The sequence below is a fragment of the Trichosurus vulpecula genome, chromosome 3 (genome assembly GCF_011100635.1).
Source record: "Trichosurus vulpecula isolate mTriVul1 chromosome 3, mTriVul1.pri, whole genome shotgun sequence".
In the NCBI taxonomy this organism is placed as follows: domain Eukaryota; kingdom Metazoa; phylum Chordata; class Mammalia; order Diprotodontia; family Phalangeridae; genus Trichosurus; species Trichosurus vulpecula.
The window spans coordinates 439,139,317-439,153,703 of record NC_050575.1 but is presented as its reverse complement, the minus strand read 5'-3'; the positions used below and the strand labels follow the sequence as shown (position 1 = coordinate 439,153,703).

The following is a 14,387-nucleotide window of genomic DNA, read 5'->3' as shown; positions in this document are numbered from 1 at the left end:
CTTGTGTGTGTGTGTATGTGTGTGAAGGGGAGAAAGCTTTGAGAGAAGGAAGGCTTTACATGTATTCCCATGATGCATCTAGTGTTTAAAATATTGTCTGGAGATCCTTCTTTGAGCTTCTCTCAAAACTAATTTATAAACGTCATAACAATTCAACAGTAGAAAAGCATTATAGCCACAATTCATGTGCATGCCTGTGTGTTCTTAAAACTACCTTTGTCTACCCCCTAACACATTAAGGAAGCAAAACAGAATCAAACTTATCATTTTCAGATAACCTTTGGAAATTTCCAAAAATCTAATCCAACATCAGCAGATGAAGATCTACCACCATTTAGAATACTAAGAAGAATGGGGTTCTGAGAGAGGTGTTACAATGGTGACTTGGGATGCTACCCTGGAATAAGTTCATGTACTCTTGAAGGGACTACTTTAACAAGACAGTGCTCATTTGGATGCATAAGTTCTAGTACACTTATTATAGTAGTTGTGTTATTATCATAATTTTGTGAGGCATTTGGGCTTCAGTTCCTTGCCCAGAGTCACATAGCTAGTATCTAATACACTTCTTAAAGGGAAGTTACATTCCCAGAATCACAGACTCTCGGAGTTACAAGAAACCTCAGAGACCACTTAGCCTGATTTCGTGTCAAAGACATTAAAGAAGGCCCAACAGTGGATCATCTCACTTTCGTTTAAGGCTCTTCTGAGCCACCCACTCTACTTTGGGCTAAACAGGAACAACACAAACAAACAGCACTTATATAACACCTACTAAGTGCTAGGCGTTGTGCTAAAGATGCTTTACAAATACATCGTTTGTTCTCTCAGCAACCTGGAGAGGCAGGTGCTACTTGCATTCCAATTTAATAGATGATGAAACTGAGGCAGGCAAAGGTTGTGACTGGCCCAAGGCTACACAGGTAGTAAAGTGTCTGAGGTCGTATTTGACCCCAGGTCTTCCTATCTCCAGACCCGGCATTCTCTCTGTTGGGCCACTTCACTGCCACTAATTTTAATTCTTGGTAATTTTTTTTTAGGACATCAAACTCAAATCTGTCCTCCTTAAGTTTTTAACAGTGCTCCTTGTTCTGCCCTCTGAGGTCAAGCAGAAATAAGTTTGTACAAGATCTCTGGATCATAGATCTACAGCTGTTTTCAGATGACCCCAGAGGTCACCAATTCTAATGCTTTTAGGCTAAGCGATTTGTCCAAAGTCATAGCAGTCATGTCAAGGGTGAGATTTGAATACAGAACTTTGGATTCTTCTTATAGACAACATGGTCTACTGGCAAGAGAACTATCTTCTAAGCCAAGAAAATCTTGGTTTCAAGTCCTACTACTTAAATATATTGGCCATGTGATGCTGGACCAATCACAGATTCTTAAGACTCTAGGCAGCTCTCTGTGCTGGGAGTTCTTTGACTGGTCCCATGAACTTGCTTTTTAAAAATATTTTGCTAAATTTATTTCCACACACAGAAAAGGGAAATGATAAATGTTTGAGAAGATGTGGGAAAATTGAAACCCTAATGCATTGTTGGTGAAGTTGTGAATTGATTCAACCATTCTGGAGAGCAATATGGAACAATGCCCAAAGGGCTATAAACTTGCGTATACATTTTTATCTAGCAATCCCACTACTAAGTTTGTATCCTACAGAGACCATAAAAAAGGAAAAGGACCTAGATGTACAAAACTATTTACAGCAGCTCTTTTTGTGGTGTCAACAAATTGGAAAGTGAGGGGATGTAATATCATTTGGGGAATGACTGGACAAGTTGTAGTATATGAATGGAATGGAATGGTATTGTTCTGTAAGAAATGATGAGCAGGTAAGTTTCAGAAAAACCTGGAAAGATTTACATGAACTGACGCAGAATGAAATGAGTAAAACCAGGAGAACATTGTACACGTTAACAACACATTGTGCGATGACCACCTATAATAGACTTAGCTCTCCTCAGTAATACGATGATCAAAGACAATTCCAAAAGACTCATGATGGAAAATGCCATCCACATCTAGAGAAAGGACTATGTCATCTAAATGTAGATCGAACCATATGTAACCAGAATGGTGGGGTCATCTTTGGGAAAGCTCTTCACCTTTCCCCAGGCTTGCTGCTTCTCTTCTGGGGCAGGTAGCCCAGCGACCATGCCTGGGAACATAGAACTTCCTGTGTGATGAGTCATGGGGCTGGCTGAGGGGAGGTGTTAACTCCAGAGCCATGCTTCTCTTGGGTGTTAACCTAGTCTACGCTAGGGAGAGGGGCCAACTCAGGAACCAATCGGCCCTGGTCATTCAGGCAGCGCTTGATGATGTCAAAAACTCTATAAGAGGGGAGAGGACAGCTTGAAGACTCTCTTTCCTTTTCCAGCTGGTGCAACAGCAGTGGGGAGAATGACTCTGGGCCAGCCCTTGCTCTTGGGCTGAGCCAGATATTGGTAACTATGAATTGTATTGGGTCTGTCTGTTGATATTTGTAATTTGTTTGTATTTAGTTCTGAAGTTCGAGGTGGTAGTTTTGTTTTCCCCCAAACTAAATGAATGTTCTGAACTTCAGGGTGCTGGCTGTTTGTTCCCCTGAACTAGTTGACTGTAATCTGTATTTGGCCTGTCTGTTGATGCTTGTCTCTTTGCTCCCCTGAACTAATTGAATGCTAACTGAAGACTGGCGTTTTCTCCTGAACTAAATGAATGTTGTCTGTATGCTAACTGAATGCTGGATTAAAGTAAGCTGGTCAACCCCTTCACCGTGCTTTCCTTGTTTAAGCAGATAAAAAGAACCTGTGCTTTCCTGGCGTGCCAGCAGCCTCTTGGGTGCTGGCTGTGGGGGGAGCTTATGCCCCCACAGAAGCTGCTATCTGGGTTGTTAAAACAGCATACTATTTTCACTTTTATTGTTTTTCGTCTCGTGCTTTTATCCCCTTTTGTTCTGATTCTTCTTCTACAGCATGACAGATATGGAAATATGTTTAACATTATTGTATATGTATAACCTACATCAGATTGCTTGCTGTTTTAGGGAGGGGGGAGGGAAGGGAGGAGAAAAATTTGGAACTCAAGATCTCACAAAAATGAATGTTGAAAAATATCTTTATATATAATTGGAAAAAAATATTACTAAGTTTAAATAAAATTTGTTTCTATGTAATTAGTTTACTTTGTAATTTTGGTGTTTTTGCATGTTAAGACATTATTCTGTGAATGGGTATATGGGCCAAAGGGGTCAGGTGATGAACCCCTACCTTAATATCATAGGTCACAGAGAAGTTGCCAACTTGCATTGGTAGAAGGAATTTCCTCATATGGAAGTTCCCTGGACCAATGAAATCTCAAGGTTAGTCCCTCTCCCCGTCCCTATAAGTGCTGGGGGTATAAAGACCAATGCCAAAATAGTTCATGTGTCTTTGCTTCCCTGGACAGTTTTTTTTTATTTAATCCTTTTTATAATGCAAGGCATGACCAGCACGAGTTGTTTATTTTTGGCAACCAAAATGCAAAGCAGGAATTCACCTTTGATTATCCCTTTAGTGTCTTTGCAAGGGAAGCAGAATTTGGAGTTTGGGCTGCAGGTAAAGTCCATGGTGGCCCTCATGAAGAAGCTACTACACAAACAGTGCAGCCGAACAACTTTAATTTTCAATAATAATGGAGAGAATGTTTTGTAGATTACCAAACGGAATTAATGAATTAGTTGGAGAGAGGGGGAAAAGAAGATAATCAGAGGAAAGAGTAACATAGCACACAAATGGACTGCAATCACTTGGGCGGAGGGTATGGAGTCCAGTTCTAATTAGGTGTTCCAATCAACTGGCCCTCTTTCCTTTGTGTCAGAGGCAGCCTTGCTTGGAGGGTGCATGGCCATGGAACTGGTGTGGCTCCTGAATGCAGAGCAGGAGATAAGTTTAAGCCTGCTGCTTGGGTCCTTGAGCTGAGTATATGTAGATCTACCCACAAAGAAGTCAAGAAGCCAGCATATTCAGTTGCAAAACAGGGCTGGCCTTGCTGATTGAAGAGAGAGCAAATTGTCTCCCTCATACGGTCACCGAGACAATCCATTTTTACAGGCTCAGAACAAAAATCTCTCCTTCCAACTGAAACCTGCGTTCAGCCGTGGTGGATAGAGAGCTGGACTTGGGGTCAGGAAAAGCTGAGTCTGAATATTGCCCTGGCATATGTGATCCTACGCAAGTCGCTGAATGCTCAGCTTCAGTGTCTCCATCTGGAAACTAAGGACAATAGGTCCTTAAGCTCATGGGGCTCTTGTGAGAATGAAACGAGATGATTCCTGTAAAACAGGGAACAGTGGAGCTATGTGTGCGACCTTGGGCCTGATTACTGTAGAGGGCAGCACGATTCCCCCAGGCTCTCAGGCTGAGAACCTAGGAGTCATCCTGGATTTCTCAGCATCTCTCACCCCTCCATATCCAATCTCTTGCCAAGACCTGGCCAGTTCAACTTGGCAACATCTGTCAAGTGCAGTCCCTTCTCTCCTCTTGACACTGCCACCCCTCTAGTGCAAACCCTCAGCCTCTCATGCCTCAATTGTTGCAATAACTCTTGGTGGGCCTGCCTGCCTCAGTTGGCTCCCTACACAAGGCCATCCTCCATTCAGCCACTAAAGTGATTTTCCTAAAACTCATGTTGGATCATGTCACCCATCCCTACTCAATAACCTCCAGTGGCTCCCTATTGCCTCCAGAAACAAACATAAAATGGTTTGTTTGGTATTCAAAGTCCTTCATAACCTTGACCGCCCACACACCTATTCAGGCTTCTTACACATGACTCCCTGACATGTATTTTTTGATCCAGTGATTCCATGAAGAAGACATCCCATCTCTTAGCATTATCTTTGTCTGTTCCCCATGCCTGGAATTCTCTCCCTCCTCCTTACCAACTACCAACTTCCCAGGATTCTGTTAAGTCCCACTTAAAACCTCATCTCCTACAGGAAGCCCAACATCTCTTCATTCCAGGGCCTTCCCTCTGTTAATTATTTCCTGTTTATCTCATATGTAGCTTGGTTTGTCTATATATGTTCGCATGTTGTACCCCTCCCACCAATTAGATTGAAAGCACCTCGAGGGCAAGGGTTGTCCTCTCTTTATATCACTGGCATAGAGCACAATGCCTAGCACATAGTAGGCACTAAATAAATATTTGATTTAATTCAATCTTTAGCTTTGGTTTCTGCAACTATAAAATGGATATCACAGTAACATCTATCTCAAATGATTTTGGTGAGGATGCGATAAGATAATACTTGTGAACCAAGAGATAGTGGCCCTGTAAATGTCATCCTGGACAAGTCACTTAACCTCTTGCTGTTTTGGGTGGTGCCATCAAACTACATAGAAACAAGAGCCACTCAACTGTAGAGAAGGATACCTGCAGGCTGCATCACATATTACACACACACACACACACACACACACACACACATACATACATATATATGTATATATGTTATGAATACATCAATATGCTAAAATCAAATAGGAACTGCATTTTAATCTGGTTGATGCCACATGAGAGTATTGTTGACCTCATGCATCCTGTTGTGATTTGACACCTTTCCTGTAAGCAACTCTATCATTGTGAGAAGATATAACTTACACTGGCAAAGAGACTATCTTCATTGGAAGGGCCCTATGCCAATGGGAATCACAGATCCATGCCTTTTCCTTGTATATAAAGTATTTTACAATATCTTTGACAGGCTACATAAAATCATCATCACCACCACCACCACCACCATCATCATCACCGTCATCACCATCACCATCACCATCATCACCATCACCATCACCACCACCACCACCACCACCACCATCACCATCACCACCACCACCATCACCACCACCACCATCACCATCACCATCATCACCATCACCACCATCACTATCACCATCACCATCATCACCATCACTATCATCACCATCACCACCATCACTATCACCATCACCATCATCACCATCACCATCATCACCATCACCATCACCACCACCACCACCACAATCACCACCACCACCACCATCACCATCACCACCATCACCACCACCACCACCACCACCACCATCACCATCACCATCATCACCATCACCACCATCACCATCACCATCACCACCATCACCATCATCACCATCACCATCACCATCACCATCACCATCACCATCACCATCACCATCACCATCATCATTATTATTAATTCTTCCTTCTTTTCTTTTACTCTTCCTGTCCCAGGAGGAAAGGGTAATCTCTGTCCAAAGAACCCAAAGAACTTACATATTTAAACAAAAATACACAGTAAAAATTGATGGTTTGAGAGTTCTGTTTGTCAAACACAGTGAGATTTAATAAACATTTCTTAAGCAGCTACTATGTACCAGACACTGTGTTTAAACACTGGGAATGCAAAGGTAAGAAGGAGATAGCTCCCACCTTCAGGGATCTGATACAGAGGAAGATAATTAAATGTAAAAACACAGACAAAATAATAATTCAGAAAATTATTTCAAGAGGGAATGAGCCTTGTGAACTCAATGGACTAGAAAAGACGGATTGAAGCAAGTACACAGAAGTTACATGGAAAACAAAACGAACAAACAACAGGAAAGGTAGAGCTTTCTGCTGTGGAGATGGGCCTGATGGCATCACAGATTTCATTCCTAGAGAAGTAAAGAGATTTGTCCAAGGTCACAGAGGTGGAAATTAAAGGAGCAGGATCAAAACACAAGTTTTATCTGCTCCAAGTCCAACATGCTTTCTATGGAATCATAATTTTGTTTCTCTGCATTCTCTTCATGGAATAATGTATGTTTCAAATACATAATATGCCATCACAATGAAAACCATTTCCATTCAATGCAATGCAAAATTAAATGTCTACAATGTCCAAGGCATTACACTAATGGCTAAAGATATAAAGGGCAACTAGGTGGTATAGAGGATACAGTGTCTGGCCTGGAGTAAGGAAGACTCATCTCTGAGTTCAAATCTGGCTCAGACACTTAATAGCTGTTTGACCCTGGAAGAGTCACTTAATCCTGTGTGCCTCAGTTTCTTCATCTATAAAATGAGTTAGAGAAGGAAATGGCATCTCACTGACAAAATCCCATGTGGGGTCCCAAAGAATCACAAAGATACAAAGACAGATATGAAGAATGGTCTTTGCCTTGAAGGAGTTTACATTCTCCTGACTGGCCATGTGGGGAAGGAAGGGTGTCAACCAGTGCTTCTGAGCTTATTAGAAGAATGTTTTGAATAAACCAATTTCTGTCTGATTTAACACCAAAAGAGGAGACTTTGTAAATGTACGTGTCTCAGTTGATTACAACAATACGTCATTCTCAGAACCCAGTGAAACACTCCCATTCCCAGCTAGCAACACGACTAGATTAATTATTTGCTCAAAATAATGTAATTATTTTCTATCAGGCCTGTCATTAATGGATTACATAATGTCCAACAGCCATTAAAATGCTAACAGGAAGCAAATTGAGTCATCCTAACCTCTTCAGTGGGGTAATGGAGGCTGATCTGATAGCTCAGGATTGTTTAAAAAAAATCAGGTTTTGAAAAGTGTTCAGATTGAAGCTAAACTATTATTTTTCTGACCTAAAGCTGTCAAAGGAAGATCCAATGGACTCTGTCATCAATCCCTCTAATGAACACAATGGCATGTGAAGGTCCCATGAGTATCCAGCCGGCACCAGTTTGAAGAAGTGCAAAATAAGCCACAATGCATAGACAGGATTATTAGTATACAACTCAATCTTTACCCTCCACCAGACACAAGTGAGGCTGGACTTCACATCTCTTTCATCACTTACTTTTACATCTAGTCCTTTTCTTGTTGACACATTCCAGAGCCAATTAAGAGCCTAGAGGGTTGCCTGAATATTAATATCTTAGCATTGCCTAAATCTTTCAACTTCGATCACAAATATCTACTCATTAGCCAAGAATAGACAAGCATTTCTTAAGAAAGTGCCAGGCACTGTGCTAAGCAAACCAGTAGAATACACATTCTCTGCAGGCTGGTTCATTTTTTCTGCTTGTATACATTCCTAGCAAGTAGCACCGTGCCTAGCCTATGGTAAGCATTTAACAATTACTTATTAGATTGGTTTGGATTTAGAAGGGACTGGCTTGGATGGAGTTGGTTAACACCACTTTTTATTACCGTAACACATATCCTCTAGGTAATTAAAGGTGCAATTGGCTTGTTTAACTTCAACTTCTCTTTATGTGGTAAGAGAAGTTCAGAGAGTATCCCAATTTAACAAAATAAGACACTGAGGTTTCAAAACAAAACAAAAAAAAATGAAACAAAGCAAAGCTATGTTGCCCTCTAGAGAGGGTGGAGGATCTGGGCTTGAATTTTGCCTCTGGTGCTGATTATTTGTGTGATTAGGTTTTAATCTCGTTAGGTCTTCCTTTCCTCAATTGCAAAATTAAGGAGTTAGTATACAAGGCTTCCGAAACATTTTCTAGCTCTTAATCTATGATCTTTACAACCTGCACTTGTACAGCTATTTAAGGCTTGCGGAACACTATATACCCATTTGGGTCTCACTACAACATATGGAGATACAACAGACATCATCAGCCCCATTGTACCAATTATAATACTGAGGCCCAGAAAGGTTGGTTAACTTGTTCATGGTCACATAGTTAAAAAAGTCTAAGAGGTAGGATTTGGCGCAGGCTTTCTTGACTTTGAGGACCAGCGTTCAATCCCATGCATTCCACAAATCAATAGGCTTCTATTAAATGATTACTACATGCCAGACAACGTGGTAGGTGTTGGGAATACAAATAGAAGTAGAAAAAACGGTATTTAGTGCACTCAAGGAGCCTACACTCTCATGGGGGAAAGCAACAACTAAAGGAGAGGATCCACTCTCTTTCTGTAATAATGGAAATCCGTTAATCATGATGGAGACTCCCAAAAAAAGTCTGAGGGGGAGGAGTCTGCTCTTTCCCTGTTTCCAGAAATTTACCTGGCTGGTTGAGCTGACACCCAGTATCGGGTATCTGTACCCAATAGGGGTTAAATAATTGTTTGGCAAATGTAATGGGATCTAACTGAATAGGTTGTTCTGCTGCAGTTGGCTGACTGGCATGATGCTGATTGGCGAGTCAGCCACCTCGGGGGAGAGCCTGCTATCTGGGATACTCCCCAATCACTGCCTTTGATTAGAATGGCACGGGGCCTCACCTCGTAAAGTCTGTCATCTCCATCATGATCATACACATCTGCTTGGCCAGGACGATGATGTCATTCCCGCTGTCATCCCACTTAGCCACCTCGGCATCCAGCTTGCTCTTCTCCTGATGGAAGATTTCCACCTGTTCGGCTATTTTTGCCTTTTCCTCTTGGGGTAGCTGAGCCATGATGGCCTGTGTGGGATTCAGAGAAATACGAAATGTGAACAAGAAGGAAGGGACCCCAGACTGACTCTATTGTCTGTAAATAATAAAGGAGAGTGTGAAAAGTGGTTATATTCTCTCAGAGACATAACTAGGGTGGGGCAATCAACCCTTTGCCCCAGATTAGAAAATTCCAAAGCGTTTCCTCTCCAGCTTACCTCGTTACCCAGGGTAGTAGCCTCGGCCAAGGGGCACTTCTCCCATTTGCCAGTTTAAACCTAATAGTCTCCTTCCCAACTCTTTGTCCTTTCCCTACCCTCCTCCATCCCCACCAAACATGTGTCTGCTAAACTTATACACTTCTGGTGACTAAGTCAGGACGCTTTGCCTGTGTGCAGAAATAGCTAGCTTCGGCTTTGTATTTATTCTTTGAGTTAGTCATCAAACATGAACACTTCCTATGTGCCAGACTCTGTGCTCAGCCCTGGGCACGCAAAGAAAGGCAAAGGCATCTTTGTCCATTCTAATGTGGTAGAAACATGCAAATAACGAGCCATCTGCACCAGGTAGATGGAAATGCCTACATACGTCATATGGATCCATATAATCTATACAATGATAACAAATGGCTTATATTCGTGTAGGACTTTATGTGTGCCAGGCACTGTGTAAGCACTTGGAAATTAGTATTTAATTTGTTCCTCACTACAGCCCTGGACGGTAGGTGCTGTTAGTATTCCCAATTTTCAGATGAAAGAAATGAGGCTAAAAGAAGTTAAGTGACTTGCCCAGGGTCACACAGCTATTCTTGGGGAAGAATTGAAACCCGGGACCTTCTGGCTCCAGGCCCGGTGCTCTATCTTTTGCACCACATAGCTGCCATCATAATATATGTGTGTGTATGTACATATATGTGTGTATACATACCTGTAAAAATCTGTGTGCATGTAAATGTGTGTGTAATATACACATGTGTAAATGTATATTCCTATATAGAATGTATACACATTGTGTACAATATATGCATAGACACATGTCTTACATATGTCTATCTAATGTAAATCTATCTCTTCATCTAGAGAATGGCTGGAAAGCAGTGTGGGAAAGACAGACATCAGTAGTTGAAGGTAACTGAGAAAAGTCCCCTTTTCCCAGAAAGATGGGATTTGTTACTGGTGGCATCAGACAAATCGGTCATCTCGTGGACAAGCATTTACTAAACACCTACTATGTGCCAGGCATTCTGCTTAGTGATAGAGATAAAAAAACACGCAAAAACAAAGAAACAAAAAATCCTGTTCCTTCTTTGAAGGACTTCACAGACTGGTGGGTGAGACAACAAGCAAATAACTATATACAGACAAGATATAGACCAAGGGCAATTGGAGATAACCAATCAGAGAGAGAAGGGCAAAGGGTACAGAAAACGGGATTTGAACTGTGTCTGAAAGGAAACCGGGAGAACTTGGAAATGGAAGTGAGTTAGTTCCTCTGCAAAGCACTGATTTTCTACAATGATCAAAACAGTGCAACCAATAGGCTACCTTCAAGCCAAACAATCCCTGGCAGCATGAGAAATGGAGGCCAAACATAGACCCTCCACCACATAATAGTGCTGGTAAACACATGTGAAATCAAAGGGGCCCAAAGGTGCCGTCCACATTCTCAGTAACAAGGCTCTTCATTTCCTTTGATTATGTCTGCTAAAAGGAGCCTATTCAAGACAATTTTTATACTTGGTCTTGGCAAACTTATACCAGATGAAAGGAATCAGCCCCTTCAGGCCTGGAGTGTGATTGGGGAAGGAAAGCATTGAAAGAAGGGTATTCGGTCACTGAATAGGAGAATTTAAATCCATATCAGAGCATCAAGCTAAAAAAAATAAAGTCTAAGTGCCTCCGCGACATGACTTCATAGCTTCTTGTCAAACAAAGAGTGCCCAGAACAGGGAGATTTAGTGGCGTGTATGTTTTGGTGGGGAATCAGGGGTACTGTTGTCCAGCTCCCATTTAACCCATTTAAGGACTTATTGTATAGTCATTTTCACTCATGTCTGTCTCTTTGTGACCCTATGTGGGGTTTTCTTGGCAAAGATACTAGAGTTGTTTGCATTTCCTTCTCCAGTTCATTTTACAGATGAGGAAACTGAGGCAAACAGGGTAAAGTAACTTGCCCAGGGTCACACAGCTAGTAAGTGTCTGAGGCCGGATTTGAACACAGATCTTTCTGACACCTTCTATCTACTTGGGTCCTGAAAGATAAATACACATAGAAGTATTATAGAAAAAATATATAAAGATAATAAATAAAAAGAAGTTAAGTATGCAGTACCTAGAGGGGAACAAGGGAGGACACCAGCAGGACAGGATTAGGAAAGGCTTCCCACAAAAAGTGGCATTAGAGCTTTGTCTTAAAGGAAGAAAGGGCATTTCTGAGAGGATGGTGAGGGTTAGGGAAGCTCCATTGCAAAGATTCAGAGACAGGAAGTAAAGTCTCACAGGTGAGGCACAGAGGGAAGACCATCTTTGCTGAATCTCTGAGGGAGGCTGGAGGGAGCAAGAGGGCTAGAAAAGGAAAAGGATAGGTTAAGGCCAGGTGCTGAAGGCTTTGAAAGCTAAACAGAGGAGTTTATCTTTATTTATTATATTTTTCCTAAAAAAAATAGGGAGCCACAAAAGGACATGATTGAGTGGGGGGGTGGGCGTCAAATGGTGGGAATCATATATTATTTAAGTGGTTTAAGCTTCATAGGGAGATGGAGAATGATACAGTAGACCACTTTAGGATACTTGGCCTCAAATCCTGTCTCTGATGATTAATATCTGTGACCTTGGGTAAGTCACTGAAACTTCTTTGGTCTCAGTTTCATCATCTATAAAATGAGGGAGTTAGACTAGATTACCTCCATGGTGCTTTTTCAGCTCCATTGGACAATTCAATTCTCCTCCTGGGACTCAGTTCTCTCATCCATGAAATGGGGAGATTTGTTTGGATTGCCTCTGAGAACCCTTCCAAGCTCCATATTTATGATTTTGTATTCTAATGAGGGAGACAACATATACACATATGAATACATACATACATATATATATATATGTATATGTATATGGTATTTTGGGAGAGAATGCTCTAGCATCTGGTGGATAAGGAAAGGTTTCATGAAGATACTTGGTGATACTTGAGCTATGCTTTGAAGAAAACCAAAGAATCCAAGAAGCAGTGGGGAGGAGTACATTCCAGGCCAGACATAGGGGGAAACCTCAAGTAAAAGGCAATGAGGAAGGAAGTGGGAAGGACCAAGAAAACCCCACTGGGGAAGAGTAGTCGAAAGAGGGAGAGAACTCAACCATCTGGGGGATCTAGGGACTATAGGGAGTTTGCCATGAAGTAACAGGTGGCGGAGTCTGTCTTTGATGGGAATAGCTGATGCAAAGAATTGGGAAGGACAAAGATGTGTATGCAACAGGACTGAGTAGAAAGCATTGGATCTGGAGCCTGAAGACTGGCTGCCTCTTTTGTCTCTCATGTGGTGAGAAGGAAGTAATGTTTTCCTTAATCCTGGCAGGTCATAGGGTTATAGATCATAAGATAATGGATTTAGAGGTCGAATGGGGTCTAGAGGCCATCTAGTATAACTTCTTTGTTTTATACATGAGGAAACTGAGGCTCAAAGATCACAGAGGGAAAAAGTAGCAGAACCAGAACCTAGATACAAATCCAAGGTATTTCCACTATCTCATATTGCCTCATTAACACCATAGTCTAGAACAGAGCTGTCCAACCTTAGGTTTTTATTGAAACAATAGACAATATATTTTGATTTGCCATTTTAGTGAAAGTTCTGTGGTAGCTTGGCTTCTTTTACTAAAGCATTTATGTAAATTTCTATGCTTTTAGGCAGGCCTCATAAATCTTGCTGCAATTCTCATATGTCCCTCGGGCCACATTTTGGACAACCCTGGTCTAGAATATTCACTAAGGCCCCTTCCTCCGCATGGGCTTTGCAATAACTGTTCACATTGGGATCATTCAGAGTACAACCTCAAACATAGTCCTCATGAGGATGATTTAAAGGTTAGCTGGCAAACTCACTCCATTGGTGCCCTTCTCTAATCTATGGCAATGCTCATAATCTGTATCACCTGATGTAATATTTAATTACAGACCTTCTCCTCCTTCAAAGCTCAATGAACACACCATCTTTTTCCAGAAAGTTTTGCCTGCCCCCCTTAGTTGTTATTGCTCTCTCCCTCCTCCTAAGATCCTACTGCATAAACTCCTCTCCTTAGATGTTGTATCCTGCCAGGAGAATGTAAACCCCTTGAAGGCTTTTGCTTTTTTTGTGTTGGTTTTTCCTTTGACCCTTTTGTATCATCAAAGCATCACAGGGAGTGAAGGGAGGAGGGGAGGTGTATCCCAAGTGTCTGCTGCACAGCAGGTACTTAAATGCTTGTTGGATTGAATTGGATATTTTATAATTTTCATATCAGTGAGTTGTATCTCCCCAGTCAGACAGTAATCCCCTTCCAGGCAAGGATTATCCTTTCTCTCATAATCCATAGTGTTGGGCTCAGGGAACGCACTCATTACACACTTGCCAGGTTGCTAACTTAGTGACTTTAGTTGGTAGTTCAGGAATAGAGTCAGGAACAGCCAGGACCACAAGGGTCTTGAATCACCTGGCACTTTTTATATACTACGTATTTTTCTCTGATGAACTCAAAAAAGCACAAAGGGCATTACCAATGTTGCTCAACATTCTCCAAGAAATCACTTTGAAGGATGAATGAATCCCCTGAGAAACTAACTTTTGAAACACAAAACCCATTTGACTCTAGGGGTCCTCAACCCACATAATATACTTAATGATGTGAGACTTAGATACAAGTATTATCACACGTTCTATTATTAATATTACTTCCAGTGAGTAGTAGGTTTTTTCCCCTTGAATATAGTTAAAATGCTCTTGCCTTTTAAAAATTCATAATTGACCTTTCCCAAAA

The 14,387-nt window shown here is 41.5% G+C and overlaps 1 protein-coding gene across 1 annotated transcript in view; it reads right to left on the bottom strand.

Annotated features, from left to right (window-relative positions):
* The window catches only part of CTNNA2 (catenin alpha 2), a 165,694-nt gene that overhangs the window by 60,303 nt on the left and 91,004 nt on the right, over nucleotides 1-14,387 (bottom strand). The window contains exon 6 of the mRNA XM_036751104.1: nucleotides 9,233-9,414. Within this exon, the coding sequence (XP_036606999.1) occupies nucleotides 9,233-9,414 (182 nt within the window). The remainder of the gene's footprint in view (nucleotides 1-9,232; nucleotides 9,415-14,387) is intronic.